Here is a 17,653-nt window from a genome sequence, read left to right as displayed (position 1 = left end):
AGCCAGGTAGTTGACCCCTAAAAACGCGACATGCACGTGAGGCAACCTCGTTCCCATGGCCATGATCTTGCCGCGCCATGTTGGTTCCCATCATGATCTCTGTAAAATGGAAATCAATGATTCCCACCATGCCTTGCGCGATCTTAGTGGAGGCAGCATCTTATTAGAGTCGGGGTTGCACGTGCAGTGTTTACGTCACAGCAGTGGCGTCACCTTGGATTAACCTGTATCGGCCAGTATTCTACAGAAATATCTAGAGAGAACGAAGTATCTTTCCTGTTTGATAACAATCGAACCAGGTATATCGTTTGATCTATTGTGTATGCCTCGTCGAGTTGCCATACTTATGACAGCTGTTTCATGTTACCAAAGTGCAGGCTGTATGGTTTGTGTCTCAAATGTCAATGTATCAACTTAGCGAGCTATTTTTGGTATGCTGTCAGAATTCTGGGCCATATCTTATGACATTCAAGACTGCTTATATTGCAGCCATTAAAAGTTTATGTGGGCATTTAGGCTGACGTTTGTGCGTTCTTTTTTTGCCTGTTAGGTGTACGGCGGGTCAAATGATCCCATTCTCAACAAGTCGGTCCGGGCATTCTGATTTCCAGTAATTGTTTCGATTTTAGTTTTAACACGGACAGTGTCCCGTACTTCAGAAGACCGACTGGTGTCTGTTCGCGTCATTCCCGAGAGTTTAGGTCGCTTCTGCCATTTGTTTTACAGTACTATAGGCCAGACGTGGGCGTAATGAGACGACGTGCGGTCAAGGCTGATGTTGCAGTAGTTACAGGGTTTAACCGTAAAACCAGTGAAGTCCATTTGTCATAAATTTAACAATACATCTTATTAAATCCAAGAGATCTTACTTGTTTCCTCAGAATTACCAGCCGTTTGATTGAAATACCAGAAAAACTCGGATATCAATGAATCTGTGAGGCATGATTAATGAATCATATGAGTTACTTGTTATCCAACAAGTAAACTTTTTAATCACTGTTCGAGACAACACTTTTTTATGATTTGTTATAACCGTTCGTAAGGTGTTTAACTCCAATTAGTAAAAGTTACTCTCTACCATATGAAGACGCACTTGAACCTTTGGATTTGGAAATTTTGACGTATCTTTATTAAACCAGTTTTTCGTCGGATCAGTGTCTTTGTCGAGTCTTGCGATTATGTCAATGTGTTGGTGCTACAAAATGAATGACCGCTTTTAGTATTCCAAATTCAGTGTGTGCCCATCGAGCCTACAAAGCCAAAGGAATATGTAAATTGATTATTTTTGAGAGTTTGATACAAATTTTCAACACATCCACCAGCAAGAAGAGCCGATTGTCACAGTATACCCCTTTCCCTTTGTTGTTGCTGTCAGCTTCACATTTTGCGGCAGATTTTTCAGTTGTGCCTTTTTGATACACTATATTTATGTTCGTTTTTCGATAACTGTCTATATTTTTTATAGTGTATAGTTGCGTAATCTTTGCTTTGGACTTTGAATGAAGGAAGACTGAAATGGAAAATGGCCATCCGTGGAAACTTAAGGGGGCCGGTGCTAGACACCACATGGCACTAGGGGGCGCTGATCATAATACAAATCTTAGGCGCCCTTACAGCCCATCAAATTGGCGCATTTAAAAGCTTTTCCCAGTATAATTGAATACATTTTGCTTGTTGGAAAGATCGAATAATACCCCCACATCCGCCCACGAAAGAGTGAGGGGGATGATCCAATAGCCCACTTCACCGGTCAAAAGTAGAGGGAGTGGATACATACCCCATCCCCCTGGGATTTACACCCCTGGTGCCGTGCATGTACAGCACTTGCGCATGCACGTGAATTATTAATGCAGTTGGGTGATATTAATACCCATGGCGCACACTTTGCAGGAGATGAAAAGTGAATCTCCTTGCACGTGACAAAATTCAATAATGTTGGTCGGAGCGGCCTTTATCAGTGTGCAGTATCCCGTTTTGGCTAAATTTTTCGATGGGTAGAGTGCTAAATCTCCGAGGATTTCAGTAATTAGACCTGCAGTCGGAGCAGACCCCGACAGATGTTTGATTTGTAAAAGTAACCCGAAACTCGACTGAGAGATACCGCTGTATAATATTGCACTGATTAGGATGAGTATGCAGCGTGTATTGTGGTCATTTCCACCTTCTATACGCAACATCCGCTTGCCAAAAACAGATGTTGGTTGATTCCTAAAAACGTACTGATGATCGAAAACAAGTGTGTGTGTTTAGTGTCATCGTTTCACGTTGGCGTAATTGAAAGGAGGTAAAATTTGGCAGACGCCTTTATATTTAAGTAGCCTTAAATCTCCTGGTGCCGAGTGATTCTGCGGCATTGACAGCGAGAAGAATGTTTCTGAGTATTTGTTTTTAAAGATAATCAATACCTGCAGGCGGTTATTGATAATTAATTTTCGAGGTCTTGTTTGAAGCAACTTTGATTTTGAAATAGATTTTGAGCACGTTGTAAAAGTATAGCCCATACCATATGTAATCGACATATCTGTTTTGCTTGAACCATCGTGTGTTAACATTTGAATTATCACACTGGATTTCATCTTTCTTATTGTCATTTGATGTGATCATTCCACTCCAATTTTGTTTCTCCGTAGGTGAAGATTTGCAAGACCACGATACAGGGCAGTTAGATGATCCCAGCCGCCATAGTGTATTCCTACGCCGATTAGCATCGACACGTTACACGCAAGTAGACGGCGTAGAGGACGAAGGCAATGATACAGAAAATATCGCGGATGAAGACAGAAACTGCACACCGCCTAGTACGTATACATCGTAACGTAATAGCAAAGTCATCACCACTGGTTTTACAAAAGTAGCCCTCGCCTGTGCTGTGGTCGTCACCTGTAAGGAAGGCGCTATTTCTATGACACCTTCAGGTGCCGAGTTGTAAATTATTCTGTGGGAGATAAAGCCAAACATAGTGTGACACATAATCTCTCGGTGATGTTGAAATTGCAAAGAGATTGCATTGTGACGCGAGTTGACGAAGAGAAAAGGGCCCTTCATTCCTATCCAAGAGTGGACCGCAGTTTTGAAACACATTTCGTTAAAACAGGATTGCAAAAAAAAAAAGAGGAAACCATCGATTACTTGGGACTCGGTAAATTGCTGGTTTAGAAGTGGTTTGCTATAAGAATCCCTTGTAGGGCCTACGTTTTCTTATAAAGAGATGTTACTGTACTCATTTAATGCGACGTGCGTAAATATAACATACAAAATTAAAATGCGCTCACAGCATGTGACTTTCAAAGATCATGGCACTAAATTCATACGCCGTTTCGTTACAACAGTGTTGCCTTTGTCAAATAGCCCGTTCTTTATATAGAAAAGCGGACAGTATACGTTACTTGGCAACGACCTACATCAGTTCGTTTGATACTCTTACCATCTTATTCAACAGCATCAATAACTTGTCCTTAACTCAGTTTCTTTTTTTACGTTAAAAATAGATTTTATTAGCGTGACACGTAACCTTCGATCGTAATAACGAAGATCTTTTGAGCCATAGATTCCTGTCAGAGTTTTAATGCTGGCGCAGCGAGAGGAGGGTATTATAGTCCCACCAGCCCTCGCGGTCAGATCCCATCAGATAAAAAATCGTACTCTGCGGCACGCGGTACTTTAATTTTTCACGCATGATATGATAGTGTACCATCAATTTCTCCGCCATGGTATGCCCTAATTGAATCGCACGGCGTCAATTATAATGCTATCAGTCAGCGTGCATGGGGGCCGTGTCGTACCGGTGTGCACACGCGTCATTCAGCGAAATTAAGTAATTGTTTTTGTCTGCGGTCACAGTTCTTAATGATAACATAATAATGTCTGGGTTTTGTGTAGTGTGAAATATGCGCCTGCTGACATAATTTGGTAAAACGGTCGTGATGCTAGATTCGTTGGAACTGTTCAGTTCCCATGTTAGACAAAAGAATGTACATGGCTGATCCTGTGAGGCAAAATTACTGCTAGACTTGGAGCAAGCATTAAATGTAAGCCCGTTTGCAGCAGGGTTACCGGTCATTATTTATCTTCCAAATTTTCTTAAAGAGCACCTCCAAGGGAAACACATTTTCTCTGCTTTTATCTGTTCAAATAAATATGGAAGCATCCAAATCGAATGCGTTGTCATTTGTCTTCAGAGCCCTCTAACAAGCTTAAAAGGGTTTTTCTGTTCATGTCAAGGTGTGAATTCTGAATGTAAATTGCGTCATTCTGAGAAAACAGAGAAAACGAGGGGAACCCTTGCCCTGTGTTCGTAGTGGATAAACCCTGTGGATGCCAAATAATGCATGTAGCCTTGTTTGGCATGCACAGGGGTTATCCACAACGAGCTCAGGCCGAGAGTTCCCCTCGTTTTCTCTGTTTTCTCAGAATGATGCATTCAGAGTTCGCATCTTGGCATGACAGAAAAAAAGCCCTGTTAAGCTTGTTATAGTCGAGCTCTAAAGACAAATGACACTGCATTCGATTTGGATGCTTCCATATTTACTTGAACAGATAAAATCAGAGAAACATGTTTTCCTTGGAGGTGCTCTTTAAGAGAGTGATGCTTAAGGCATAACAGTGCATTTTTATGGAACAAAAGGGAATTGAAATGATTCTTACTCGGTGGTGACAAAGCATTGACTGATTGTACTTTCGAGTACAATTTTGAAATTTGAATTCTATTAACTTCTCAAAATGCAAAAATGTCTGGACTCGCGTTGCTCTTGGACCAATTGTACCAAGCCACTGGCTTAATTGTTGGTTCATTTATTGACTTCCACGAGTTGACTCGCGTTAACCTTGTCCTCACCGTCTCGCTTATTCGACAGAGCACACGCAGCCATCCCCAGGTCAGGGTGGGAGCATTGCACAGACAGTCAAATGTAGCACAAAATACTATAGATGTAGCCTAATATTAGGAAGAGAATGACGTCAGTACATCGCCGTTACGTCATGACATCACTGGCCTGTTTTTCTTAGTCTCCTTCCTTTCTCCCAACGTATGCCACTTACGACGTCTTCAAGGAGCTCTTCAAGAAGCCTTTCAAGGAACTGGCGAAGTGTTCAAAGAAGCATCGCAAGTATCCCGGAAGCTGAGGAGTGGATTATGGAAGCATTTGAAATGACAAAAAAAGATGAAAATGTGCGCTAGCAACGGTTAGTTCATGGGGCCCACCTATGACCCGTGTTTCTGTCGTTGACATGTCTTTTGGGATTGTTTTGTGTCCATGCATGTATATCACATTAAAGAATCGGTGTTAAGAAAATGAACTTCTAAGTTCTCTGGGATGTGGTCTTTTCGTCTGGTGTTTCTCGGACAGACATGCTTTGCCTCAGACTTCACTGCCGTGTAGCGAGTGCGTGCGTAGTAGTGCGTTTAATGGTGTAATTCTCGTGCAGCTCGTTCGATTACTTCGTCACACTTACCAGTGGTGTCACAGGTTCCGATATGTGCAATCTTTGGCAATGAATGAACGCTCTCGGATGCTCAAGGTGCCCCAACTGCGTGTAGAGGTCATGCAGAAATTAAATTTGCAACACGAATTTGAGCTGTTGAAAACACACAAATCTAGCCTTCTTTTCACAGGACTTCGAGTTGAGCCAACTTGCCTCGTTTTCGCATTGCATTGTGGGATACTTCCCCGAGTAAACGGCTCAGCAGGTCTTTTTTTTCTCTCTCAATAATTTGCAACCCACACCTCTCAGATAAGACTGTCTCCATAGCTATTTTGCCTATGTGCTTGAAGTCAATATTCTAATCAACCGTAAATTAGCGGATGTTTGTCGTCTGTCGACTATTCATAATGTACATGTACATGTACCCTTTTTCAGTCCGGTTCGCACGTTGTATACGTCTTCCGAGTCTGATTAGTACAATCGTATGCGGACACAAAAGCGCATCGAAAACGCATGCATCCATGTGCTTTTACATGTACTTTGTTGCTGCAGTCCCAAACCGGCATCGAATTCCTTCTCGATTCACAAGTTAACCTCTCGGCTAACTCTTGAATATTCGGCTTGGAATATTTCCGAGAATTTTGTGCGGGTCCCAGGAGTTAGTTGGGCCGTAAACAATTATCGTTTCCCTGTTCATTTGCGCTCCGTTGCGTCCCGTGGAGTCTGGGACACCCAACAGCATCTCACTTTACTGCTTTGTAACAGTTCAGCAGTCCAGTCTGCTGGATCGAATGCCCTTTTACATGACAGTATCTCACCCAGGGCCATAGCGTGTGAATCCGTGTTAGTTCCCATCCAAGCTAGTGCAGTTCCCGCTACATTCATCGCCCTGATGTAATTAAAGTTAGGCTACGTCTTGCGCGTCAACGCGTGGCGGTGTGGAAGGAGCTCTGGGCTTTCACGCTGTAATCAGCCCATAATGGATCAGTTCCACTCACGCTCTGTAGTAAGCGTTTCTTTCATGACGCCGGGACTCAAAACTTTCTTCATGCTCCCTGCTTATTGCATTGGCGATTACAAATACATGTGGTATGATATAAATATTGCGGATGGCTGATATTCTGTAGGTACTAGCCAGAAAGTTTTGGACACTTAAGGCCGTCCACGCGTTCGGAATTGATATCACAGTTGAAGCCTGTGGCCCGTCTTCGCAATAAAGCGAACTGAATGTCAATTTGACTGGATGTTGTCGTCACGTAACATTCGCAGGGGAAAACCGTCCACTGAAGTTAAAGTTTCCAACTTTTAGGAGAAATTTGCCACTTGAATGTCGGACATCAATTTGCTTTGCTTTCGCTGCAGTTTGAGTAACGAACTGACTGGCCCAAGTGTTTATATAGTTTCCGGAATTTGTGTACACGTCAATTTTGGTAACTCCTTTCTTGCCTGAAGTGTAGACACAGGGCGTGAACGTATTTCCAGCAGTGTTCGTGGCTGCTTTGAAATGAAATCCACAGTTCAAATCCACATTCACTGAGGAGCCTGATATGTGTCCCCTCGATCTTCTTTGGATTTGTCTGTATTTTGCATCCAAGTATTAAAGAACGACAAACCCGTAGTGTGTCTTGTTCTAAAGTTTGCCGGCTGACGGTCTTCCATGTGCAAAACCAACAGACACCAAAAAGTAAATCTCAGCAAATGTAACATACACCCGAGCTTTCAATTTTAGCATAGCAAATTGCTGAAACCTCTGCCAGTGATGGCATAACTGTTTTTCTAATAAATAGTTATGGAAGGTAACATATTAGCCTAGCTATATAGACAAAATGGGCACAATTTAACTTGCATTACCAATCTTAAGCATAGTCGAAGCTAGAGTGAGTTCAAGTGAGGAAATTCAGGGTTTGCTTCTCGTCTTCTAAGCGTAAGGCCTTTGCTTTGCGATTGTTACGAAAGGTGTAACGCTGTGATGACGTAAAGTTTCAGAGCACTTACGTCATCCATTTATATGGCTAGCAGTTTGCTGATACAGTTGCCTGTTTGTGCAGATCAGCCATCGTCGTTTTAGATTCCATAATCATCGGAAGCCAAATTTTCCTATTTTAGAAAGTGAAACTAAGTCAAAGATGAAATGATACACAAGGAACGAATCGACTTGCACCAGGTGCGTAAACTGTTTCATGTCAGCGATGTAATGACCCTTGTTACTATTGCTATGCAAATTGTAGAAGGTGACGAATTTCGCGACATTATGGAAGAAAGTGCTGCAACGCAGTGCGAATATTAGTAAGAATGAAACTGCCCAACTGAGTCAGAGGCGAAGTCAGTTCTTCTTTGTTCCCTGAAGTCAAAAGAGAGAAGGCGATGGGAAATTTCTGAAATGCCCTCTTCAAATTACCTTTGCAAAGCTTTGTATGAAAAGAAGCACTTTTTATCTGGTTGAAAACTTCCGCTGTCTAAATTAGTTGGCTGCGTCTTGGTATTACACACAACTCTACGGTTCAGCCATTGTCATAGACTGGTGCGTAACGTCGAGTCGTAGTCACACAATTTGGACACAGCCTAAATTCCCGCACACGTGGTCTCTGTTGTGGCGGGTGTACGTGTACATATCGTGCGACAATTTTGATTCGCTTTTCGAGGAAACGTGTATATCCGGTCTGACTTATTTTCTACCCATGCGGCGTCAGAAATGAAAACCAAACCATCGGAGTATGCGGAAGACCTGGAGTTTATCTTTCCAATTGAGTTTAACACGCAGTGACTGCGTTTAAGAAGTTATGAACACAAGTAATGCCTTACAATTGAAAGATAACAGAGATTTCCTGCAGAAAGTCTTAATTAAATTGTGTGCTGGTCAGATATCTTTTTTTAAGACAAATTACTAATAACGCGCGTTCTGTTAATCGCTGAGGAAGTAGTTTCTTGCAGAAATTGGCGAAATCATGTATAGGCCTACAGTTACGGGTAAAAGAGATTTTCAATTTTGTAGCGAGACAGCATGTTGTATTTCCGTGTCCAGGAATCGTTAGTTTATCTTTTGTTTTCGTCTGATGTTTTCGAAAAGGTCATAGGTCCCTTAGTACCATCAGTATATGGATGGTAATATATTCTGAAAGTAGGGGCAAGTCAAGCATTACATGTATTTGACTTACGCTTGGTTAATTGTGAAAGCGTTGGTAATAATCGAGTAAAATGTTAGTCATTAGACTTGCATGAAATTTGTAGGGGTGATCGTAGAGTGAATCCGCCAACATTGCGCGGAACATCGAACTCGATCGTGCTTCGACTGACTGTATACAACTATGTATTATGACTGCAGATACTGGGAATTCGGATATTTTATTTAGCTGTTGTCCCGGATACCTTGGCATTCAGATGACTTTATAGTACACCAGTAATGCAGTCAAACTTCTCATATTCCTCTAAAGGCAACATGCTAGCTTCGTACAATCTTTCCAAGTGACACCACACAATGTACAAGGGCTCGCACGTTTTTGCACGCGTGCTCGCGATCGCAAGTGTACTCATTGGAGACGTTGGCCGCTTGTGTTGGCGATATGTTAAAACTCTTCAGCTCTTTCTTCCTTGGTCACTGAAAGCTGTAGAGGTTTTTTTTTGTGCGGGCAGAGTAGAAGCTTCCAAAATGAACGTGTAAACAGATTTTATAGGTTGCTGCGAACGTCATCGAGGAAAATAATGATTCCTACTGGGAATAAATAAATTGGAGCCTTAGCGAAACTGATGTCTTCTTTTTTGGCCTTCTCATATCCACCTCGTTTGTGACGTCCTCAGAGACAGAAGGGTCTCCATAACAACAAATTGTTTCCTCTCTCCGTACTGCCAGACAAAAGTGCAACAACATCAAACGGCAATTAACGGTGGTAGTTCTTCAGTAATTTGAATGAAAGTTCGGTAACACGGCATTGTTGCGCACAAGTCTTGAAAAAAAAGTGAAAATGAATGTATATAACGTTTGTTTTTATTTCCAATATTCCCAAGAGCGGTGGGTCGCCAATTACAGGAAATCCATAGATAAAACTGATATTTTAACATAGTATAAATAGAAAACTTATTGACACAACCTTTGAAATATGACAAATGGACCACACATCAACAGACCTACTGCATTTCGATGGCAGACGCATTGAGACTATTTGTACACCTTTGAAAATAAAATCGATCTATCGGACTTTTTTTTAATTCATTTTTTACCTTGTGCTGAATCCGTGCATGCCTGCTGATCTTAACACACATTGGAGGAAAAGAAGCCTGGTAACAGTAAAAAAAAATCGGCTTAAAACCTGAGTGTGTTTGCGGAGTGATTTGTTCAGCTTGACAGGTTCCTCTTCCATGTTGACATTTTGTGAAACCACACATCAGCCTGAGAGTCACGATTCTCGCAAAGGCAGTCAACATCCATCTTGTCTGGGACAGCAAATTGGTTGGTCATTGTAACAACCGGTCCGTCCACAGAGCAAAATATTTAAGTCTTTCCAGTACACGACTGACTCTGCTATGTGAACGATATTACAAAAGTCGGGAATATGAAGGCCATGCGGCAGTTTTGTTTGTAACAAGAGGAAAAACAAACTTTACACGTTCACTTGGGACATCTGCAAAGCTGAATGCCGGAAACGTATCACTAGCAAGCTGTTTCAGTTTGACTTGCAGTTGAAACTCACATTATTGAACAGGTTATTTGAGCTTATGTAGCTATTGATCGTTCACGGGCCAGTAAGGTGTTCAGTCATGATTAAATGGAACTCACTCTAGACGTTTTAAAAGGATTAAAACGATTGTTTCTATTGATCTGTGAACAAAATATTACTTTGTATTGGAACACCATAACATTGTTTTTAAACATCCACCCATTAGTATCTAGTATGTAAAACCGTGACTTCTTTACCATAAAACAAATGCTCAGTCTGGGATATCTGTAGCCATTTTAGCTATGGGATTTCGAAACTGGGCAGTAAAATACAGTGAATATTTTGGTTTTCAGTGCTAAGTTTGTCAGTTCATTTTATAGTGAAGAAATTCAAAAACAAAATAAAAGGATAGAAGGATCCTGAAGAAAACCCAACAATGTGTAAAAGCTTTCAATGTAATGTTCAAACCTATTCATTTTTTGATGGGTTGGGTGTATTCCCACTTCAACGTATGATTCAGTCCATTGATTTTTATTTGTAGTGTCTTTTTTTTTCGTGACGAAATACGGTCTCAAAACGCATGATGTAAGTCTGTATCATTTATTTGAGAAGACATAAATGATGTAATTGGCTTGTTAAGTTGACACTTGAGCTGATAAACAGTGAAAAATTCACCGCTTATTTAATTCATATTTCATAATCTGTTGTGAACCACAACGCAGTTTACCTGTTTGGGGTGCCACGGGGGTGTAATTAGGTCAACATGTCTTATGTGACTTAACAGTTGTCATATGCTGCCTCTAATTTTGTGAGTTGATTACATTTTTATGGCATAAAGTCAATTTGATCTTGGTTTGATACAGTAAACTTGGTGTTTCATAAGTGCGGGGACCTATAGCAATCAGTGTACGTTTACCGCCGCTGGCGGCACCTCCTGTAGTAATCGCACCGTAACTGTTCAGTTATTATCTGGTCGTAGAATTTTGCCTCCTGAAAAAAAAAATCACCTGGATAGTTGAAGAGCAGGAATTTATTAAACCCCTGCAGAGAAGCGATTCATTGTTACTGCAGCAGCATCGATGAAGTCCGCACCTTTGTAGGGCGGGATTGAATTCACAAAAACGTGCACAGAAGGTCAATTGCCAAGTGACAATGGCCGAAAAAAAACAATATTTAATTGCGAGAGGAGGGGGGAAGGAATCGCAAATTTGGTCTCTTCTCTCTCTTATCTCATTATCTCCAACACTGTGGTCCATATGGACACTTGATAATAATACCCTCAAGCTATGGATTTTTTTTCTGTCCCTGGAAGGGATCATTGTTTGTTTTGTCAAGTGTTTTGAAAATTTGATTTGGTGAGAGTGCATGCACTGTTAGCTCCAGCGTGGAGTGTTTTCAAGCTGCTTCTTTTTTTTTTTTCCAAAAAGGCATTGGTCTCTGTCGGAGGGCAGATATGTCTTGCAGCCAGTGCTGCATAGTAATTTATTGTGAAAGAATTCTGTGGTCTAAAATTCACCTGTATCAGTCATGTAATGATGAAACAAAATGAGAAAGCAGATGTGGTTAGGACCTATGCCATAAGATGTTTTCTCTGCCGAGAAATGTGTATTGGATTTGGGTGATTTACCTTTCGTTGGGGGAGGTTATTCACCTTTTAGGGGGGATAAATCGGAATTTGTATACCCTTCCTCAGATATCCAGTTGAGAGTTATGGCATTTGGTGAGTTTGGAAAGCATCCTTTACCAGCAAAGGGATCATATCAGTGCATATGATTTGTCTGAAGTTGTCACTGGATCCAAGACTTCCTGTGACATTTAATTTTGTCTTTTGCCAAGATAGAAAATTCTTTAAGTTTTTACTTCCACTACATCACTGCAGTTTTATATAACTGTTTCTGTTTCTATGTTTCTAGCAATACATGAGTTTCCTGAGGATGTCTTTTCCAATGAACAACGAAAGAAAGGTGCTTTGGTCTTGCACTTCATGTGTGTGAGTATGAGATTTTGTCAAGGTGTTTTTGGAAAGCAAATTAGTTAATTTGAAAAATAATTTAACTATTTCTGCATTTATAGGTTTTAAAGTTGAAAGTCGAAGTTGAATTTTTCGTGGTTATAAATATCATCTCTGAAATTGTAAATGTGTGATTTGGTTTTTGTTCTTGATTTTCAAATTGGTCATGGTACATTTCTCTTTGTTTCGTCCAAATTTTCTTTTAATCTCTTTGTCTTTTTCTTTTGAAGGTAATCTATATGTTTGTTGCTCTAGCCATAGTGTGTGATGACTACTTTGTATCTTCACTTGAGAAAATATGTGAGGTAAGGACAGTGGATTGTGACTACTGATTGCTTTGTGGATGGCTACCTGACTTGAATTAGACATCTGTCTCTTTTTAAATGAAGGCTGATGTTTTAATTGCAAACAAATGATTTAAATTTCATCCATCATTTAAGGGAAGACGCAAAAAAGCCATTCCAATTTTTGATTCTTATTTTTAGTTTGTTTATTTTGGATTTCTCTGAATTTGTGATTGGTGATAATGCTCTGGAAATACGTCAACTCCCAGCTAAAACGGTATTTGACTTTCCATATGTAACTAAGGAAGGAAGTCCACATGGAAATATTGGTGTTAATTTTTTATGCACGGATAAAGCAAGGTTTATGATAAATGGTTCACCTGGAGTCCCAGCAGATTTAACATAAAAGGTCACCCAAGGCGAAGGGCTAATTAGTGATGAACAGTGATTTAAGATGCCTCATTTTGGGGAACCTAAACACTAAATCCATGGTTGCCCCCCTCCCCTCAATAATGAAATATGAAAAAACTTTCACAAAGCAAACTTCAGCCAATGTTTAAACTCCTGTAATCTATTCAGCTTTGCTCATGTCTCATTATCAGACATTGACCAGTTGAGGACCTTCTCATTCTTCTGATGCCACAACTATAGCCCAGTCTAAAGTAAACACGACCCTGTTTGATTTCAGAATGAGCCATGACTCAGTTTTCTTTGTGAAAAAATAGCGAAGGCAAATTCGACCAAGCAGTTAGTAAAGTCCTTGCTTAATGCATTTTATTCATACTGCCAATCATCAAATCCAAAATATTTGATTGACGTACAAGATAGTCAAGAATTCCTGCACGAGCGCAAGAACAATTTCTCCTGGATTTCCTGTTGATTGAATTGCATCGTCATCCAAGCACTGGTCAGCTAAGGTCAGCCCAAACAACATACACCCTCCCTCCAAACCAGTCTGGGATTGCTTAACTCCAAAATACCTTAATTAAAATTGGGAAAGGAATACCATCTGGCTTTCCCCTTCATCAATCTCTTGGGGGATGTGAATGCCATCTCGGTCTAGGCGTGTAAATATTTTCTCAGTCTGTGTGGGGACGCCTGGAGATACAATTTCATCTTTCATTACTAAGGCATCCAATGTATGAGAAGAATATTGCAGAATTGTTTTCTCCCTTCAAGAAACATTTTTTCAGACCATCGATTTGATGGAAAACTCACTATTTGTGGATATATTTGCTCCAAGGCTACCTCTGTAATGCAGATGTAAGGGAAATTTGAGAAGTGATCGGTGATATTTGACACACCGTTGTTATGGCAACGTTAAATAAAACACCTGCCTTTAGTCGTTGTCCTTTCTGTGGCCAGACTTATTATTGTGATGCATTTGTACATCAGTATTGTAAATGTATCAATAACTAAAAAGGAATTCACACCAAAGGTTATGCTCTTTTCATTGTAAATGTACTTCCTTAACCTTTGCCACATGGAAGTTACCTGAGTTGAACACTATTACCTCACTTTGAGAGTTGTTTTGGTGTGTCCCAAATGTGATAAAAAAAAAACAACAACAGAGATTTATTGAGGATTGAGCGTGTTCTTGGTGACACATTGAAGATTTTTTTTATGCTCGATAGGTCTTGGTGTGTATGGGAAGGTAATGGAAGCTTAGAGGCCTGAGTTTTTGTACCGAGTAGAAGCATGGTAAAAGGTATCCGTCTGGAAAGATATTCCCCTGAGAAAGATTTTATAGCTAGTTTTAATGTGCACAGGATGTATTAGGAGGTCAGTTCATTTGGAATAATGAATATAATAATTCAGCTCCAGTATCAAGAAGCACAGCAAAATATGAATCCATGAAAAAACAATCCAAACTCATCGGAGCCAAGTTAGTGTCAAAAATGACATCGTGTTTACAGATCCAGTGGCCATTAATTTCCATGCCTTCTAAATGTTTGTCTCGTTTGTTTGTTTTTTTTCTCTCCATAGCGGCTCGGATTCTCCCATGATGTGGCTGGGGCCACCTTTATGGCAGCTGGCAGTTCGGCCCCGGAACTCTTCACATCTATCATTGGTAAACATGATAGAGAGATACAGACCAAGCTGGTAACCAGAATTAGAGGCCTTTTACTGCAGTGGTACTGTACTTACTTACAGATTGTACACGTGTTCAATGGCTCTTTGACCACAAGGGTGTTGCCACCTGCCAAAATATACCCTACAGTATGTGTCTCTCAAAGTGAGTGTAGCTTTACTACAGTAATGGTACAGATGAGGATCCGGGGGAGGTGTCCAAAAACCCAGCTCTGAGATAAATAAGGGGAGGGGGATGGTAAAAATAAAGAATAACTAAAGTCTACAAAGGTAGTGCACCAATACCATTGTAAACAATGATATGTCATGTATTGTTTCATCATCGTTTCCACTTGTCCACGAAAATGGGACATTACAAAAAATCTCCAGTGTGACTGCCCCCCTTCCGGAAAAATCTCTCTGGATTATTGTATTGAAGATTTGCTGTCTTCCAGAAGAGCAGTTTTGTTTTCAAGTCCATTGCAAATTGAGTCTCATTCTTTTAACAGTAACTGGGAGAAACAGTCACAGATTTGAACTGTGACAGAGAGTTAAAAACAGTTAAAAGCCTCAAAAATCAAACTTTGTGTTTTCAATGTTACCATTCTGAGTGGGGAAAAGAACGTTCTTGTTTACATAACATTTCTCGTCTTAGCTGATATCAGACCTTTGACATGATCAAAAGTTATCACAAAAGGATATCCTGTTATTTTAATCTCCTGTAATCCTCTCTGAATATTTCAAAACAAAAATCCTTTTCATAAGGTGTATAATTGCGCTGATCAAAATTTAGCTGTCAAAATATTTCAGTTTGTTTGCATTGTACACCTATTCTCCCCATTTTGGATTAAAATGTCCCAATGGTAGAGTTATCTGAAAGGAGGGGTGGGTCAAAGGTCACAGATTGAATTTCATTTAACACCAGTACACAAACTTGTACACTCACTCTAAAGCTGTTCGGACCACAGACTTCAGTGAAAGTGAAAGTTGTGACATTCTGAAGTGCCTACCAACTGCCGTGCAACACAAATTGGCTGGAGCTCATTCATGAAGACGTGTCACCCCTATGCTTTGTCAGTAAATATTTAGGGAAAGAAAGAAGTAACAGTGTAATAAAGGACAAAATAGTAAGTTTTAAAATATTAGGTTATCAAAGTTTGATGGCAATCAAAGGCTATGTCTCTAAACAGTACTGTTTTCATTTTAAAAAATGTGCCAGAATAATAGCTATATACTTGTCAACTAAATTAAATATTCATTAAACTATAAATGAAATATTGACCGAAAGAAGTTGCGCATTCAGTGTGATGTTTCCTGACTTTTGTTACATCTGCAGGTGTCTTCATCGCTAAGGGTGATGTTGGCGTGGGAACTATTGTTGGCTCGGCCGTGTTCAATATTCTGGTCATCATTGGTCTGTGCGGGTTGTTTGCCGGACAGGTAGATTTGCATTCCTTATGGAAGTTGAATATTCTCAAATTCTTCTCTTGGAATATTTTTGTTTTGTTCTTAAGGGTTTTCATTCCCATCAAAGCAAAGAGTTTCCTGTTTATATATTTTTTTCTCATTTTGTTAATTTGAACATACAAGTCTCTTTTTATTTTGAGTGTTTTTGGCAAATAAATCAAAATTCAAAGCCAACTTCAGTGTCGTAGTGAATTATGTCATTGCCATTAATTAAAAATCAAGTTAATCAATTATTGAAAAGGACTTTTTAATCTTTGCCGTGATTTTCAAGACAAAAATACAGTATTAAATAACTTAGTCAAAAATAAAAACCCATTGCTGCTATAACTGCATCCAAAATCCAAAAATTGTGCAGGCAATATAGTGGCTATGTACATGTGTACTAGAAGTAAATCCGAGGGAATGCTGCATCAGTATGTAATTACATGCTCCAACTCAACCACAATCTGCTGAGTGTTCTTCATGAATCATGATGCATTTTGAAAAAATCTTTGACACTATTCATCAAAGAAATTGGAAGGGGTGGAACAATGCCTTCAAGGAGCAAACATTTTTAGAGGCTGTAAAAATACTGAATAGCTAATTCTTTTGGGCTGTTTCATTTTCCTTCCTTCCTTCCAAAAGTGTTGAAAATACCTTAGGATTTCAGCCTCTCACCTCAGAAAGGCCTTAAAAGGTTACAGAAAAAAACGTCCAAATTCTTTGTCCCCAGTCTCTCCCCCCCCAAAAAAAAATTTGGTTCCAGATATACCCCAATAAATCTGAAACTCAATTACCCCTGCCTTATAGCCCAAAGCTTATCATCAACCCCAACAGTCCTCATTCATTAACCAGTGTAAGGATTGAGCTGTTAGAGATACAGCAGACTTATACATAAAGAGGCAGGTGGAAAAGCCACTGATTAATGACCAACATTTGTATCTATTCGTTGTGTAAGGGCAGTGCTGGAAGTTGTTTAAAAATTAACGGTGAAATAATAACTCAGTTGACATTACCTTTGCCAAGAGGAAGCTAAATATCACTCTCTTTAGAGTTGAGAACGTGGAGTCACTTAAGCTTTGGTTGCCTAGCAACTAGCACTTACATACAAGGAAGTGGCACGTTTTAGTTGTCCATTTTGTTTTGGTTGATGCGGAATCTAGGCACCTGCCAAACAAACAAATTTCAGTGTTTTATTTCACATACAAAGCCTTTGTGAGAGCACTGATTCCTGAACATTTGATCTGTGTGCTTGTTGACAGAAAATTTTCTTGGGCAGGAATATTAGGCCTTACAAAATGTTATAAATTTGTAAGTGGATTTAGATCTCGGCACTAATATTAAGCAAGTGGTCATGGGTTAGAATCCCACCCAAGTAAACCTGGAGAGCTCTTTTTTTAAAAAAAATACTGATATTTGTTATTCCAGTGCTGGTGAAGAGCAACATAAGAGCAAATTTTTAACCAATGTTTATAAAGAGAAAGTGGACAGATTGACTCCAGACCTTTTTCGGTCTTCTTTACTTTTGCAAGGTCATTCCTCTGACGTGGTGGCCCATGGCTAGAGATACCGTCGTCTATTCCATTTCAGTACTGACGCTGATGTGTGTCATTTTTGATGGCAAAATCACGTGGTAAGTTTACAGCACATGTAATGCAAAATGCATAACAAAATTTAGCATAAAGAGCAATAACAACACACACTTCTTCCCTTGTGATTTCCTTGTTGTATCTCAAATTGGATTTATATTTCTTGCAAACTTGTGGAGG

General features: G+C 39.9%; 1 protein-coding gene across 1 annotated transcript in view; it reads left to right on the top strand.

The window, feature by feature from the left end:
* Nucleotides 1–17,653, top strand: part of LOC110988059 (sodium/potassium/calcium exchanger 4-like) — a 52,103-nt gene that overhangs the window by 14,129 nt on the left and 20,321 nt on the right. Inside the window, exons 2-7 of the mRNA XM_022251278.2 lie at nt 2,631–2,798; nt 11,987–12,063; nt 12,315–12,389; nt 14,355–14,439; nt 15,775–15,878; nt 17,417–17,517. Of these exons, the coding sequence (XP_022106970.1) occupies nt 2,631–2,798; nt 11,987–12,063; nt 12,315–12,389; nt 14,355–14,439; nt 15,775–15,878; nt 17,417–17,517 (610 nt within the window). The remainder of the gene's footprint in view (nt 1–2,630; nt 2,799–11,986; nt 12,064–12,314; nt 12,390–14,354; nt 14,440–15,774; nt 15,879–17,416; nt 17,518–17,653) is intronic.

This window comes from Acanthaster planci, linkage group LG01 (assembly GCF_054643075.1).
Source record: "Acanthaster planci isolate LZ-2023a linkage group LG01, COTS_SCS, whole genome shotgun sequence".
NCBI classification, from domain to species: Eukaryota; Metazoa; Echinodermata; class Asteroidea; order Valvatida; family Acanthasteridae; genus Acanthaster; species Acanthaster planci.
The sequence above is the reverse complement of the archived record's forward strand: the minus strand, read 5'-3'. Positions and strand labels throughout refer to the sequence as shown.